The sequence below is a fragment of the Myotis lucifugus genome, unplaced genomic scaffold (assembly GCF_000147115.1).
Source record: "Myotis lucifugus unplaced genomic scaffold, Myoluc2.0 scaffold_204, whole genome shotgun sequence".
NCBI lineage: Eukaryota > Metazoa > Chordata > Mammalia > Chiroptera > Vespertilionidae > Myotis > Myotis lucifugus.
The window spans coordinates 1,738,448-1,756,411 of NW_005871252.1; the positions used below are offsets into that span (position 1 = coordinate 1,738,448).

The 17,964-nt window shown below is 40.4% G+C and overlaps 1 protein-coding gene across 4 annotated transcripts in view; it reads left to right on the forward strand.

Annotated features, from left to right (window-relative positions):
- RORA (RAR related orphan receptor A) overlaps window positions 1-17,964 on the forward strand; it is a 67,102-nt gene that overhangs the window by 37,011 nt on the left and 12,127 nt on the right. For all 4 annotated transcript variants that reach the window (XM_023761254.1, XM_023761251.1, XM_014463276.2 and 1 more), the window contains exons 3-4: window positions 9,522-9,663; window positions 12,184-12,579. In XM_023761254.1, the coding sequence (XP_023617022.1) occupies window positions 9,522-9,663; window positions 12,184-12,579 (538 nt within the window). The remainder of the gene's footprint in view (window positions 1-9,521; window positions 9,664-12,183; window positions 12,580-17,964) is intronic.

Here is a 17,964-nt window from a genome sequence, read left to right on the forward strand (position 1 = left end):
ATCAGTAGTTGAGTCCTTTCCTCAACTTATAAAAAACGCTGGATTTGTGGCCTTGTTATAGGTAGGGCTCTAACTTAGTGTCTGGCTCAGACTACAGCCCCTCATGCCTGCTTATGAATCACTGTTGTTGAATGTGTTCGCTTGGACTGGATCTGAGTATAGAAGATCACCATATGGCAAAGCAGACATCTACACTTACCAAATATGACACATGAGGTCAGCTTTAATCAGAGATCATTTGTACATACAATTCTACAAGGAGGCTAGTCATTATTGAATGAGAAATAGTTCAAGAGATCTGTGTTTCTGTGATTTATTGCTGTCAGATGTATGAGTGTAGGACTCACACATGATTGGAGGAAATAACCACAATCTCCCTGTCCCTTCCCCGTGATTGGAGGAATTGAACACACCCTCCTGGCCTGCCTTGTGATTGAAGGAATTGAACACGCCCTCCTGTCCCTGCCCCAGTGATTAGAGGAAATGAACACTCCCTCACTGGCCCTACCCTGTGATTGGAGGGAACTACCACAATGAAAGTGTTTTGCTAATGAAGTTGCCTGTTCTTTTCTAAAGAACAAATTTCCTTCTTTATTTACTTTCTTGGAGACTGTTATTCCTGCCCGCCCCCCCCCCTTTTAATTTTTTTCCTTTCTTCTGTTTCTCTTCCTAATTTTAATCAATGCATGTCCTCTCTTTACCCCTCAATAAAGTTGACAAGAATAGTCTTTTTTCCTTTATCCAGATAATTAGCTTTCTGCCCTGTTTATCCAAAGATATTTCTTCTTTCTCATCCCCACACTTCTGAACATTCTCAACAGAAAGTTTCCAAGATAAATAAAATCTTAACATAGTGCATGCCTTTACATACAGGCTTCTCCATTCTTCTCAGCCTCAGAAATCCATGAGAGGGAAACATACACCCACTTCAACATTCCCCAAATTCTGGATTTTTACTTGTATTGGAAAATACAATAATTCAGGCAGGCATGCAAGCATTCATAATAAATCATAAAGTTATGAATAAATCTTGGTTGTCAAAAGCAAATGTGTAGCCGCTCCAAAGCGTCTGCCATTAGAATTCAGCAAGGCAGCTGTCAGCTGTTTTCTTGTAATTAAACAGCCAATGAGCAGCTAATTAAGACATATGTGTATACAGAGTGGAAGTGGGTATGTTAATGAACTGTAGGAATCAATTCATTAAGTGAAAATTGTCAAAAGACCAAACATCAGATCAGCATTTCAGCCTGTGCCTCACTGAGAAGGAGCCCCAGGCAGGAGGGGAGCCCTCTAGGGCAAGACCCCGGAGGACCTCCTTAACCACACTCCCCATTCTGTGTCCAGCCAACCCACAGTATGGGGCAAAACTATTAGTCACCGCAATAGGAAATGCCATGTATGTTTCAAAGCTTTTTATTAAGTAGATCTTGCAAATAAAAGTGTTTTACTAGCTATATATATATATGTAATCAATAACCTGTTGAACTTCATACATCTTCCTCACCTTGTGTCTGAGCCATTATATGAACTTTAATTACAGAACTGAAAAGCATTTTTTGTTGGTTTGTTTTGTTTTGTTGTTTATCTGTTTTTGTTAGGTCTGGCCTACATGTTTGCCTCAAGGCTTTTTTTGCCTCGAGGTGGTGTAGTAAGAAGTGTATAGCCTTTGGAATAAAATGCCCAGGGTTCAGGAATTCAAATCCTGGCTCCTCCCCTTAGCAGCTGTGTGATTTTGGACACATGTCTTAACCTCTCTGCACTTTAATTTTCTTAATTGTAAAACAGGTATAAAAATACTTACTTTGCAGAGTTGTTGTGACTTGCAAATTAACAGTGTTTGCCAAGAATCCCACATGGTGCCTGATACGTAATAGGTGCTCAGCATCTGATTGTCACTGCTGTTTTTATTCCTACCATCATTTTTTTCCTCTAGATGTGTATTCAGCAAGTATTTGTTGATTTCTCTAAGTCCCAGGTTAGCTGTTGGAAACAAACAAACAACAAGGCAGTCAGTGAGGGTGGCAGATTAGGAATACAGTGAATTAAGGGATATGAGGGGGATACCTACAGCGCTATAAGGATACATATGGGAGGGGCTCTTCCAACAGCCTTGGGAGAGGCAAGGTCAGAGAAAGTGAATCCAGAGAGAAAAGAGCTTTCCAGGAAGTATGCACTCGTGTGTGCGTGTGGGTGTGCGTGTGGGTGTGCGTGTGCGTGTGCGTGTGCGTGTGTGTGTGTGTGTGTGTGTGTGTGTTGGGGTTGAGGGGGGGTTGTCCTTTGAGGAACTGTGAACACAGTAGTTTAGGCTTGGCCAAAGTGTGGTTTTTGAGAAGAGGATTGACTATAGGAGATAGTTGCCTGGACAGGTGGTCATAGCCTGGTCATCAGTAGGGAGCCATGGAGGGCTAATAAGCAGGGAAGTGACTTGATCAGGTTCACAGTTTTTAGAAAGAGATCTTAAGTGACTGTGCAAAAATGAATTGGAAGGCGTGAACAGAGAGACCAGTTGGGAGGCTGTATAATAACCAATTAAGGGGAAAATAGGTAAGGAAACTTGAGAAAATTGCAATAACGACAGATAGAAATAGATAAATTTGAGAAATATGAAGGTGGCAAGAAATAGCCTAATTTGGTGACTGTGTGGACGTGAGTGTGGAGGAAGCAGGGATGAAATGATGACTATTTTCTGCCATGAGTAACTGGGGTGAAGGTGGTGCCCTTCACTGAACAAGCAAGAAAACACGGGAAGAGACAAGGCTGGGAAAGGGGGAGTGGATCGGGATATATTCTGTCCTGGAAGGAAGATAAAACTATTCACCTAGAGATTCTGGAAAGGGAGGAGGCTGGAGCTATGAAAGCCAGCCCACCACTTTGGGTAAATTCCTATCCAGAGTAGGGAGGACCATTCAGACAGCCTGATGGGAAGCTGGGGACCAGCAAGGGCTGGGCTCAATCCAGTCATGAGCTGGTCAGTTTTTAACAGCCAGCTCTCTGTAAAACAGTGTCTGTATGTCTGTACATAACTGTAGTATATTTCACAGATATAATTTCACATGATTTACAAAGAGTAAAATCTACACTACTCTTTATTTATGAACTTCATACAAATGATTCCCACTGAATGGTCTCACTTATTTTTGCTGAACTCTTACATCCACACCGGTAGTTGCAGTTGGCGAAAGACTGGAGTGCCAACACGAATGTTGGTTGATTTATTTTATTTACGTTAATGAATAAGAGGAAAGTGAAACAAGGATGACATTTTGGAACTTCATTCATTCATCCGTGATGACGTGAGCAACTTCTTCACTGAATCAGATAATAGCTTTTAAGTACTTGAAACTTGTTTCCTCAATTTTTGTGCACTATTTAAAATGTGATGGCTGCAGATATGACAGACTTTTACATTTAACCCACACTGTTATCATATTATTTGTCATGTTTCAAAACTAGCTAGTAAGCAAAACAATACATCAAGCCAGATTTGAGCATTTGCCAATTGCTGTGGTATAAATATTACCACCATGAGGTCAATGTTAAGCCTCCCAACATGTAATCTCACTGACTACAGAGCAGGGAAGCGATGCACAGTAACACACCATTATGTAGTATTGCCACCATTCAAATAGCATTGATGTAAATAGCCTCCAGAACATGGATAATAGCAAAATAATAATTTTTAAAAAGTTGATTTATAATAATGATTATGTTTAACAACCGGCTCATAAAATTTTAACATTATGCTCTTGCAACCTGGTATGAGCCTTTTCCCACACACCCTTGCCTCTGCCCTGGTCCTGGAGAGCTCCACTGTAGTGGGATTGCTGAATAGTGCCATATCGTTAAAAAAAAATAGAATTCTCCAGAGAATGAAATAAAGGGCCAAAATCGGAAATAAAACTCAATGAGAAGCACTTAGAAAGCTAGGTGAAATGAATGAGGAATCACTGGAGAGTTCTCCTTGACACAGTGGAAATGGAGACAAAAAGTTGGTGTGCAGGGAGGCTGTGCGTGAGCAAATCAAGGCTGTGTGACATTAATTTTATTAGCCCAACACATGGAGACACACTGACGTGAGTGGGCACTGCACTAAGATTTAGGACACTAGAGTCTGATCCCAGTACTGACTATTACCTGTTGTGGGACAACCTTGAACAAGTCACTTACCATTCTGGGCCTCATTTTTGTTACCTGCAAAATCAGAAAACTAGAGTAGATCTGTGTTCTGCAAAAAGTAATACAGCAGATCTTCTAGGAAGCTTGTTAAAATATTTACCATTCAAAATTGACATTTCTGGGTCATAAGGCAGTTCCATTTTTAATTTTTGAGGAAACTCCATACTGCTTTCCACAGTGGCTGCACCAGTCTGCATTTCCACCAACAGTGCAGAGTTCCCTTTTCTCCACATCCTTGCCAGCATTTTTTTTTGTAGACTTATCGATGACAGCCATTCTGACAGGCGTGAGATGATATCTCAGTGTGGTCTTACTTTGCATTTTTCTGATGATTAGTGATATTGAGCATTTTTGCATGTCTCTTGGCCATCTGGATGTCTTCTTTGGAGAAGTGTCTATTCAAGTCCTTTGTACATTTTTAATTGGATTGCTTGGGGGGTTATTTGGTGTTAAGTTTTATAAGTTCTTTATAAATTTTGGATATTAACCCCTTATCAGATGTATCATTAGCAAATATATTCTCCCATTTAGTGGGCTATCTTTTCATCTTGTTTATGGTTACCTTTGCTGTACAAAATCTTTCTAGTTTGATGTAGTCCAATTTTTTTATATTTTTATTTATTGATTTGAGAGAGAGAAACATCGATTTGTTGTTCCACTTATTTATGCATTCATTGGTTGATTCTTTTATGTGCCTGACCAGAGGATTGAACTTGCAGCCTTGGCATATCAGGACAACGCTCTAACCAACTGAGCTACCCAGCCAGGCCATTTGTTTATTTTTTTTTTCATATGATTTCACTTATATGTTTCATCTAATGTACAGAATAAACTAACAAACAAAATAGAAACAGACTTATAAATACAGAAAACAGACTGACAGCTGTCAGCAGAGAGTGGGGTGAGGGGCTGGGTGAAAACAGTGAAGGGATGAAGCAAAAAGAAAAGGATACTTAATAGGCAGATAATAGTATGGTGATTACCAGAGGGATAGGGGTTGGGGAGGTAGGAGAGGGCAAAGAGGGGGTAAATAGTGATGGAGGGAGACTTGACTTGGGATGGTGAACACACAATACATTATATAGATGATGTACCTCTGAAACCTATATAATTTTATTAACTAGTGTCACCCCAGTACATTCAATTTTAAAAGTTTTAAATTGACATTTCTGCTCTTTTGACCTACAAAAATGACAATTTCATATTGTTTAAAGTAATATGTATGCCTGGACTACATCTCCAAAAGTTCTGGTTCAGTAGAGCTATAGAGTATTTGTTTAGAAGCTCCATGGTGATTCCATGGCTTTTTGAGAACTACTAAACTGACCATTTCTCAACTCCCTCTAAAAGCCTGTTTTCTAATTTACTCTTTGCAATAAATGCATGTTAGTTTGCTGCCACTAGGTGGGAGTAGTGTGCCACCGTCACACCAAGGAGCTGTGTTACCTTGAAATTCATCATGGTGGCTCTCTGCTCAAGCTCAATATGTTTATAATGGAACATCTCCATGTATTTTGACATCTGTAAAGAATGAACTTTTAAGAAAAGGCTAATGAAATAATTCATAGCTCATCTTTTAGAAATAAAACTCCAAAATCATGTGCTTAATATCTTTCCCAACTAACTCACAGCTTCAGCACTTTTTCTGCTCTTTCTACATACTTCCTCCATTCCACCCAAAACTCCATGCACTGGCTTGTATTGTCCCTGTTCTCTGTGTGGCCTCAAACTCCCCAAACCCTAGAACTAATGTCTCAGCTCACTCATTTCTCAGTGAAACCCTCTCCAGAATTGCCCCCCCAGTCAGTCAAGATCCTGCTTCTACATTTATGAGCATACATCTACGTTTAGGTAGAAAGATACCTACCATCTTTCCACCCTTCTCACTCTTCTAATCTTTCTCCCTCTTACATGTTCATTAGCTTTACATATTTTATTAGTTTAACTTCTTAAATCCTTAAACCTCTGAGAAACCCCAAAGAATGCTGAAAAGAAGAGTTGAAGGTGGGGGAAAAAGAAGGAAGACCAAGTCCTCATTCTGTCTGACATGCAAAGTTGGGTGTTTATCTGTGTCACAGAGGTTAACCTTTTTCTTCTCTCCCTTCAGGGCTCATACTTTATAATCCCACTTGACCCTTCCTATCTAGTATTTTATAGCTCTCCTGTGACCATGACTGTTGACTTAGTCCAAAAGAAAGATCTCTTCTCTAGTTCTTAGTTCTGCTACTCTAGGCACTTGCTCAACTGGCTTAGTGAACAAAAATGGTGCTGTGAAGAGCAGGGTGTCTATTTGCTCACTTGCTGTCCCTAGCCCCTCCTCCTCCTCCTCCTCTTCCTCCTTCTCCTCCTCCTCCTCCTCCTCCTCCTCCTTCTTCATCATGCCCTCTCAGAGTTGCCTTATAGCAGAGCAAACTGGTGGTTATATATGGCTTCTGTGCTAACATTCTGGAACTTTATTAGTGGTGGTCGATGTTAACTTGAGTTTAATACATGAAAACGAAAAAGTAGCATCCGTTTTGTTAATGACTCAGTCATTATTCAAGAGCTGTATCTAATTCTAGGTTTCAGGTTTTTGAAGAAAGCAGAGAAATTGTATATGATCCTGAGAAGAAATACTAAAGGTAGAAAAGACCCTAGAAAGAAAGGTGGCAGATGCTATGATTTGGTGTACAGACTAAATATTGATTGTTAGCTTGGCAACCCACAACTAATGCTTCCATTTGAAGAAAACAAAGAGATCACTTAGACATTCTCCATATTTAGTGATCATAGAATAAAATGGATCATAGGATAAAATGGAACATTGTCAAGCAAGCAAAATTCAGCCTCAACTAAAGGAAAAGCAAATAATTCCTGACCCTAGACATTTGCAGTGATAGATTCAGACACAGAGGGTCTGCATGGTGGTACAATCTCCAAAAAAAAATACCTTTTAGCTTTGACAGAGATTGCATCTCAGACTAAACTGAATACCTAGACAGCTGGCCTCTTGGTATCTCTTTCTAAGGATTATCTGCTTCTGTTACCATTTATATTTTCTTGAATTCTCACCATTAAGCCCCAAAGAAAGCTTTCCTTCTTCTCACTTCCTCTTCACAGAGGAAATAAAAAACAACCCACAGCTTTAGATATTTTGAGAAAAGAGAAATTGCTTCACAGAAGAGGCCAGACTTGATATAAGGAAGGTTTAAAGTACAACAGAGAGACAAGCCTTGCCCACGTTGAGGTTAGTGAGCAGCTTGGCAGAGAGGAGATGAGCTGTCAGCACCCTGCTCCCTCCCTCTCATCCCAAGTTGGCTTCCAAAAGGAAGGAATTGAGTTCATATCACCATATCCATTGACTTAAGCCACATAGTCCCCCAGCCATCACAAAAGGAAGCAGGTGTACTAGACTATTTTTCCCGAGTGCCTCACATACCTTCCACCTGCACATTATAGAAAAATCAGAAAGCACAGATAAGCAGAAAGAAAATGAAAATCACCTGTGGCCTCACCACCCGGTGCCAAATCTTTTCATTTGGGGGCATAATTTCCCAGTTTCTTCTATGTTAAATATATGGATTCTTTTTTTAAAAATTGGATTATATTGTCTTTAATCTTTAGCTGTTCTTTTAAATTTAGCAGTATATTTTGATACCTTTTTGTGTCGATAATTATATTTCTGAAATTCCATTTTTAATGGTTGCTGAATGTGTGGATATCCAATATGATTCTTCCAATTCATTAATGTTGGACATTTAGCATCCTTGTAAATTTTTTATATTACAGATAGTGCTGTGATGGACATCCTTGCAGATAAATATTTGTACTGTTCTTAACATCCTTTTAGAATATACTCCCTAGCCCTAACTGGTTTGGTTCAGTGGATACAGCATTGGCCTGCGGACTAAGGGTCCCAGGTTCGATTCTGGTCAAGGGCATGTACCTTGATTGCAGGAGGCAGCTGATCGATTTTTCTAACTCTCTATCCCTCTCCCTTCCTCTCTGTAAAAAAAATCAATAAAATACATATTTTTTAAAAAAAGAATATACTCCCTAAAAAAGCAATTATTGGTTCAAGAGAGAGGTCATTTTTAAGGATTTTGATACAACTGCTAAGTTGCCGTCCAGAAAAATCTTTAGGTGAGAGAGTATATCCTTTCCAACCTGCCCGCCACTCTGCCAGTTCTTCAGGATTTATTTCTCCCCTCCAGTGGCACTCACCCCACTGGTGTCCCCTTGGTTGGCATCATCTATCTTAACCCTTAAAGATCTGAGGATGATAATACTCTTGTACACTTCATGGCTCTGCTTCATAGAATTGACTCTGGTTCCTGCTCTTTCTTCAGAGCACTTCAAACCCACTGAGAGATAACTCAACAATAAAAAGATAACCCCAAACCACCCATATCATTGGATATTAAGAACTGTGCTTCTAAATAACATATGGATTAAAGAACTCTATTTAAAATTAAGGCATGTTTTCAATGGAATGATAATGAAAATACTACAGGGCAAAACTTGTGGGTTGCTACTAAAACATAACTAAAAGGAAACCTTGCAGCTTTTAAGAATAAATACTGAAAATTAATGAGCTATTAAGGATCCAACTCAAGAAGTTAGCAAAAATTCGTGAGTGAATGAATGAAATCCTTGAAGTCAGCAGTTCCCTACGCGTTTTTGTATACCCTCTCATCTCCAACACAGTGCTTAACAAATAAGTGGAACTTGATGAACATCAGATTGGATTTGTTAAATCGTAAAGGTTATGTGGTATTTTCAAATTGTCAGTGTTGAGTATTCCCAATCTGATTGATCTGCCAAAATAATTTGTCCAAGCATCTTTAACTTCTTGGGCCAGTAGATTCTGACTTGGGGAATGCAAGACACCTAAAGCGTGGTGAATTTCAGTGGGTTAGTAGAGATTACCAACCTGCAGGAGGATTGCAGCTTCCCTGGGTTACAGTAAGGATGCATTTTTCCCTGTCTCTGGACATCCAGAGAAGTGTTTTGTGTTTACTCTACTAAAACATATATAGGAGATAAAGGTTAAATAAAAGTGTCTTTGTGCTGTTACATCAACACATTGCTTTGGCCATCAGAAGCCAGGAACAGTGCCTGGCAACCGTCTGCTGGAGTTCAAGAAAGTTTTGCCTGTGTAAGGGATGGAGGATTGGACTCCGGGGATCAATTTTACTCAAGGAAAAAGAAGTGACTTTAATTTCATTAATGGCCTCCTGGATGATTCCGCTACAAGTTTAATTCTCATTAAATATTAATGCCGCTCAGTTCTTAGTATACTGCCTTTAGTATCAGACAGCTCAAACTGACACTAACCTGTTTTATATTTTATAACCGAATCACAGGGCTTTTTCAGGAGAAGTCAGCAAAGCAATGCCACCTACTCCTGTCCTCGTCAGAAGAACTGTTTGATTGATCGAACCAGTAGAAACCGCTGCCAACACTGTCGATTACAGAAATGCCTTGCTGTAGGGATGTCTCGAGATGGTGAGCACTCAGCTTGAATTGTAGGGTGGTGACATGGGGTTATGAAAGTGCCTTCCAAAACCCGGACCCAGATCTGCCAAAATATGCCCTCCCACTCCTGGCGGTTTTGTGGGTTTCACGGCAGTTATTTCCTCTCCCATAATCCATCCAGTCAGCTGGCTGGCTGATGGCATGGTGCTTGGAAAGTGTGGTCAGAACACCTTCGGATTTTTTTATGCTGAAGATATTACAGGTGGATGAATTGATCAAAGGTTATTGTCATCTGAGGGCCTTAATAAATATACCTCCTACAGGCATTTTCCCCAGAAGGAAACACAGAGGTGAGAGCTAATTGTTACATGCTTTACACTAGTGAATTTATTGGGTTGAATTGGCTTTTATGCTAACTGCATATTTTGAATCACATGCCAAAGTCAAATATTTGTACATGCAGAATGTGTGAAAATAGTGCAAAATGTGGCTCGATGACAAATGTTCTTTTCATTAAAAGAAGCTATTTTAAGAAATAGAGACCATCTACCACTCAGTTGCAGAACATTTCAAGATCTTCCTGGAAAACTATCTTAAGTGCACTGAATAATCAACACCAGATTTCAAGGCAGTTATTCTTATATAAGGAAACTGGGCAGAAAGTACAGCGGGTACATTTTTCAGGACTTTTCCGAGTATACTGGCTGGCTCTCTTAAGAGATCCCTTTGAAGGAAACATCTCTTCCAGCCTGTGGAAAAGTACTTCAGGATGCTGGGCAGGCCTTCTGAAAGCCTGTCTTCCCATAATCAGATGTTCTTGGGGTCTGTGGACCTGCCCAGGCACAAGTGGTGATAACCTCCCATAGAGGGGCACAGGGTGGCCTCTTAGAATATATAAAAACAAAAACAAAGTTGTTGCCATCAGAATATGCAAGTCCCAGAACTTACACCGTATTCTCAGAAACTCCTGTGGTATGCAGCTCTGCAGATTTCATCCTCAAAGTTGGGCTCATCTTTTAGGAACTTGTAAGTTAAAATCACAAGCTGTGTGTGCATTTTCTCAATAGCTGATCTTTTCATTTCACCTACAGGATGGTGTGATTACTGTTGTTAATATCCAAGCAGACGTTAAAACACCATTCAGAGTACACAGAACAAGTTTCACCTATGGTATCAATCCCCTTGGGTGTTCTAGAACACAGATTCTGCCACACAGAAATACTAGTAAAATGCCTTCAGTATGCCTCCCGGAGGTTTTATAGAAGTGAGAGTGCACGTTGTTGTGGGCTTAGAGTGAATTTGAGTGAGAGCTTATGCAAATTTAGGTCTGACATTCAGAGCCCACATCAGCCTACATGCTATCTAACCAGCCCCACCCAAGTTCGTTCCTTCAGTCCTAGAACCCAGAAATTGACCAGTATCAAGCTCACTCGTTCCCTCTCTGCAAAAGGACAGTGAGTGTTCTCCTTGGTGGAAAAAGAATCCAACAGATGGTGGCCCTGGTTCCCAACTTCATATCCATTTATCCTGCCTCTTTCCCACAGACTCACCGAATTATGATGATGGTTAAGTAGTTGAATTCACCCACCCCATCAGGTATCAATTTAACCACAATTAGGACATTTTAATCCCTCTAGCAGAGGCTTAATCCACATAGGCAGGGTTGAGCTGAAAAATAAATGGGTTAGTGGGAGAGCTCAGACCAGGAAATCGTAGGGTGTTTCCCTCAGATATATCGGTGTTTCAGGAGAAATCATTTGGGATTCCAAATGAACTGGAGAGTTATTTCAATCATTGCTCCACTTTAAATACGGAACCTCCCAAGTAGAAGTGTCGAGAACACAAATTTGTCTGACGGGGAGGGATCTTACACAGGGTTTGCCCTTTCCAGAATTCTGATACTCCTTTTACTTGAGGCAAAATAAGAACAGTAGAAAGTGTCATTTAAATGTGGGTCCAAGCATTTTACAAGGGCCACCATGACCCAGTGTAGGGGAGGGGCTTCTTCGGTAGACTCAGAGATGTGATTCAGGGAATCGCAAAGGCCTCCTCCAGTCTGTTTAGGTCTCTCAGTGAAGCTGCAGGTTCAGCTGTTTGATCGGGAAGGAACTCATTTGAGTGTTCAGAATAGTGGAATGAATGAAAATGGAGGTATGACTGCTTGTGCCTCGATGTACCTCTGAGTCTGTACATTAATCTGAACACCGTGAAGAGAGAGAGGTGGTCCAGCCCAGCCACATGAGTGGGGAGTGAACAAATCCACTCAGTCACATACCAGTGGCTCCCACTGAGCATAGGGTCTTATGACAGCAGGAAACCATGAGTGGTCATTGCCCCAGGTCTCTCCTACCTACTCGTCCTTCGTTCCTCTGGGATGTGTCTTTGCTGTTGTGGGTGTGGGGTGGGACTGTTGGATCATATCCTTATTTTGCGGTTATGTGGGTTTTGATTGAGATTGTCTGAGACTTCAAAGGAACCCCTAAAGCGTGCCGGAGATGAGAGTGAAGAAAAGCACATTGTATATGGTGTGGTTTGGCTTGTGTCTTCCAGCTGTAAAATTTGGCCGAATGTCGAAGAAGCAGAGAGACAGCTTATACGCAGAAGTGCAGAAACACCGGATGCAGCAGCAGCAGCGAGACCACCAGCAGCAGCCCGGAGAGGCCGAGCCGCTGACTCCAACCTACAACATCTCGGCCAACGGGCTGACGGAACTACACGACGACCTCAGCAACTACATCGACGGGCACACCCCTGAGGGGAGCAAGGCAGACTCTGCCGTCAGCAGCTTCTACCTGGACATACAGCCTTCCCCAGACCAGTCAGGTCTTGATATCAATGGAATCAAACCAGAACCAATATGTGACTACACACCAGCATCAGGCTTCTTTCCCTACTGTTCCTTCACCAATGGAGAGACTTCTCCAACTGTGTCCATGGCAGAACTAGGTAATGGCTTCCATGTTTCTATTGAGATGTGCTATTTATGCCCTATGAAGTAAATAGGATGTGCCTGGCTTTCCTCTAATGAGTTATGATGTTATTAAAATGATGGAGCTAGAAGGGAAATAGACCTTTACCCTTTGGACCACTTCATAATCCCACCTGCCCCCTTGCTTTTGACTGTCCACTGTTTCATTGTATATGCAAGGGAAACCTTGACCTCTCAGCTTCAGAGATGGGTCAACATGAACTTAAAGCAGTCTTAAAATGCCACAGAAAACTGGTAAGTTCAGGGAAGGGCCCCATTAACTTCATTAGTTATTTACTTATTTATATTCCAGGTATTGCTTTATACCTGAAGTCATAAAAATGGCAGTCCACAAACTGCATCTGGCCCATAATATATTCTTGGATTAGTACAGAGTTTTAAATTTTTGAATCAGTTGCCAAAATTTAAAAACTGGTCCACATAAAAATTCAGATAGCCAGCTTCTTATGGGAGGGAACAAATAATCGAGGTATAAGGTACCAGCAACAATCAAGTGGCATCAGTTAGGGGCTAACACCTTGAGATGGGCTCACCCCACTTCCCCCATCTGTGTGATTGCCCATGCCTGCAAGTGTTGCAATCCTGGTGTATGCTATAAATATTAAAGGGAAATGGGCTTCTTTATTTGCCAGAATGTTTTGATGATGGATATTGGTGACAAAACTGATGTTTTTCATAGAAGACTCACCATACAAAAAAACAAAAACAAAAACACACACAACAAGAAAGAAACACACAACAACAACAAAAGAAAGAAAGAAAAATATCCTGTCAATTTCTTACTCCTGTGACATTTTTGCTTCTTGGGTGATGTGACCTAGAAATGTTAATAACACAGACAATGAAAAACTTTCCATTTCAAGGAGGCTGTGTTAGCATCCTCTGATATATTTAATTGATTTTTAAGGACAGCACTGTTGTCAGAGGAACTTTGATAAGAACCTTTACGGTTTTAGAATTTGATCTGTCCCTCCCCATGACTCCTCACACAAGGTTATAATCCTTTGGGATATTTCAATTAGTTGCTGTGGCGATGGCTCAGTTAATACGAGGAGAGAATAAAGACTTCAGATGGAAAGGCACGGGCGGGTGCTGACTTGAGCACCGAAATCCTCAGTTCACAGGAAAAGCGGTTGTGCTCTTTAGATGGTTTCTCCACCTCTGTACCCCATAAAACATTTCTAAGTGAAATTTATATTTCCAGTAAAATATCTCTCCAAATAGAACAAATTGAATGTTCTTTACGGTTTTTGCACAAGCGCTTCTTTATGGGTCTAAATTTAAATCCTCAAGAGCAGGGCCATTTTAAGCCTGGTCTGTAACCACTGAGCAGCGTTAAAGGTGGATCGCAGCTCTTTTGATTAACAGAGAAACCTCTGAACTAGAAGCCAAGCTGAGCAGAGGTAGGTTTGATTTTATTTTTCTTGAACTAGAACAAAAACCTTACATTTTTGTCATGAAATCTTGGTTGGCTGAGCCTTAAGCAGAACGGTAATGAAAGTAAAATTTTCAGAAATGAATAAGGATTTGATTGAAAGCTGACATGATATCATGAAAAATGACCTGGCTCACTTTACCTTGGGTCTGCTTCCACCTTCCCATAAATACTAGTGAGTCTATCCAGTTTGCTTATCAAATGTTCAACCGTGAAATAAATCCACAGGACTTAGCAGAAGTGTTTCCCGTGAAGGTGGCACTTAGGCTAAATGTGTACTTGTTAGTACCTGAGTGGGGCCAGAAATGCTAAGCAGATTCCCCCACCTTCCTCTTCCCCCACAAACCAGTTTCCTCTTCCACTCGTGTCATCTCCCAGTGTAGTCTGGGAGCTCAATGCCCTCATACATTCTCCAGGTTCTCCTAAATGAGGGAGTTTTTACATGTGTTGTGGCATTTTCCAGGATGAATAAACTTGTCACTAAGTCCAACACCCAAAACTTGAACAAGAATTTATCTGAAAAGGATATTTTCTATCCCACTTACTTGTACAAAATAGTTTGAAGAGTTAAGAGTAGCCTAGAAGTGACCAAAGACTTTGCTGTTCCTTCTTCACAGCTGTATTTCCTTTTGGGCTTAAGTCCTGCTAGCTCGTTAACGAAGACTCTTGACTCCATTTTAGGCTAAATTTTGTCATCAGATTTTAAACAAATGAAAACATTATTCAATTGGAAAATAAATTATAAATTAACATATTGGAAGCCCAATTCTTTCAATAATAGTATCCACAATCCATTACTTTTAATGGGAATATGTCTGCATTCATGGCCAGGAAGTGCTGCCCTTGATGTATAATTAGTACCTGAATTACATACTCTGGATAAGCCATCTAGGTTCATTAAAAAAAAACTAACTGCAATTGTACTGTAATAAAAAAACTAAAGCCCATGCAAGAGAGACAGTGACACGCTGGGCAAAGCGTGAGACAAGAAGTCAGTTTATATGGGTTGTGGTCCTGGCTTTGCGAAAGGTTCTACAAACCAGTATAAATCATGTAAACTCTGCAAGCTATAGTCTCTCTACCTATTGAGTATAAAGACTCTGGAGCCAAACTGTGTGTGTTTAAAATTGGCCACTTGCCACCTGTGACACCTCTATAAAATGGAGATAATACTAATACCTTCCTCCTAGGGTTGTTACAAAGATTAAATAATAAAAAAGAAAAGAAAAAATATATATATATATATATTCTGAATATATATTATAAGGGTGGCACATAGTAAATGCTACATAAGTGTTAATTATCATCACTATTAATATTGTTATTATCTGTAAACTAAAGAGAGTTTGGACCAGATGATGTCTAACGTTCCTTCCCACTGAGAAAATCTGTGACTAACTCAGAAGTCAGGATTTTCCATCTGAAGTATCTAGACCTTGGCCGTATTGATGAAGCTATCCTGATTGAGGAAGTGAGCTGATTTACAGCGTGAGTTATCCTCTGAACTCAGACCAGAAACCAGGTCTCCTAACTCCTAGTTCCAAGTGTTTCACTATTCCAGGCTGTTTTGCTGAGAGACCACACTAACTTGTTGACTTTTATTCAGTCTGACATGTTCTCCTTCGCTGAAGTGGAGATTTAAAAACAGCAAAGTGTCTAAGATCTTACACTTGCCAAATCCACTCGTGAATCGGGAGTCAAAGGCAGTTGGTGAGCAGTTGGCAAGAAAGCAGCCACTGCCCTCTACTGGTTAGTCACGTACATTGTATCATTCACTTCCACTACGGAAAGCTGGACCCAAACAGGTAGGGGTGAGTGGGAACGATTTTTAGGATGAAGTGAAATAACAACATGCTGACCATATTAACTGGGGAAAAAGCATGATCTGGAAGAGAACACTATGATCTTCTTCGCTCCCTTTTCCTCACAGGATCCCCGTTTCTCTGTGAACTATTCATCATTTTTTTCATATCTGCAAAGCTTGGTTTACATTCTGGAATCTGTCTTCTATAGTGACGCTCTTTCTATAGGCTATAGTTCACAGACTTATTTACACACTGCTTGTTTCTGACTTCCCATTATTTTTGTCTTTATTCTCCTCTTCACAAATGTCATTAATTCTAAGACAGATGATTTACTGGCTTCTCCCTCTTGCTCTCAGCTTCTCTGTGTCTTTCCTTTAAATTCTTTTCTTTTGTTCGTGTTCTATTTTTATGATATTGATTTGTATTGTTTTGTTGCTGTGTGTTGTGAATAGGGCCATTAAGATTTATTGTTCCAGTGTCTCTAAAGCAAGCATGTTGAACTCAAAGGCTAACTCGGGCCAAATAAACAAGGTTTAAGTTTATGTGGGCCGCAAAAAAACAAAAGCTTCAATTTTCACAGAAACATAGGTTTATTTTGATAGAGTCATGCTGAATACAAAGGGCTGAAATAAATGAGTAATCGTTAACATAAAATAATAAAACATTTTTAAACTAATATTTTTTCTTGAACATTAACTTACCAGACACTGAATAACTGCACAAATTAATAAGCGTAATGCAAATAAACCTATTTTTCTTGTTCTCCGAAAGCGAAATATTTCCAGTTGCACACACCAAACAAGTCAGTCCAAGACTAATGACAAGGCAATCAGCCCCAAAATATTCGCTGCTAGTATTAGTGGAGAGAAATGGTGTGCCTGTACACAAGGCACATAAGGGAAATGAATGCAACCCGATTATAGTAGTCATTAGCAAATGTTGTAGTTCATTATTAATAATTATGTATAACAGGATATTGTAAAAATCAAATTACGAAATTTTTATTAAAATGTTTCTTACATACCGTTATATTGGCTAGGCCGCAAAAATATTTGTTGTGGGCCGCTTGCAGCCCTCCGGCCATGAGTGTGACATGCTTGCTCTAATTTCAGGCTTCCTGGAGGTGAGCTTGCTCTATTTTCATGCAAACAAATCTGATTCTGTTTTGACAAAAAGCAGCAACAAATTCCCAGATAAATAAATAGTCTTACTACTGTTACCCAGTTTACATTGAACACCATTCTTTCAAATGGCGTTCCTATTTAATATTCAAGGCCCTCAGAGGGGGAATCCTTTTTGGTATGGTTTCATATTCACAGAATCTTATCAATTCTTCTTTTAAAACTTTTCACTATCCTTCCCTTCCATAACAATGATTGCCAGCCTGCTTCCAGCTCTTAGTCCCTCACCTCTAGTTCCAGCAGCCTTCTATGTGGTCCTGCTGCCCCCATCTTCTCCATCCTCCAATCCAATCACGGAACTGCTGGTTGTTTCCCCAGGTGCAGTGTTCAGTACTTCCGCTCCTGGAGAATCCTGTGGACTCCTTTTGTTTTATCAAGTCCAGACTCAATCCTAACACTCAAGATCCTTCAGGATTTGGACTCTTACCTTCTCATATTTCTATTTTGATTCGATCACTTTATCACATCTTCCTGTCCTATAAATGCTATGTTGGTTCCTTTATCGGCCCTCCCTCGAATGTAGAACTGGCCTACCCCTCACACCACTGGCCTCCACCTACCAAATCCGACCCATCCTTCTGGCTCCAATTCAAATGCCCCTCTTCTGCTGCCGAGAAGCACCCACTAATTTCCCTAAGGCAAACATTCACCTCTCCCTTCCCTGACAGCATCTATTATCATTTTTTCTTTCTCTTCTGATATGATTCAACTTTACACTTTTTTAAAAATATTTTTTTACTAGAGGCCCAGTGCACGAATTCATGCACAGTTGGGGTCTGGCTCAACCGCACCAATCCAGCAGGCTTGCCAGGGGGAGGGGGTGTGGGAAATTGGCCTGCTGGCCCCACCCCCTAGTCAAACTCCTGGTCGAGCAGATAATTTGCATATTAGCCTTTTATTATATAGGATTGATGTCAGAGA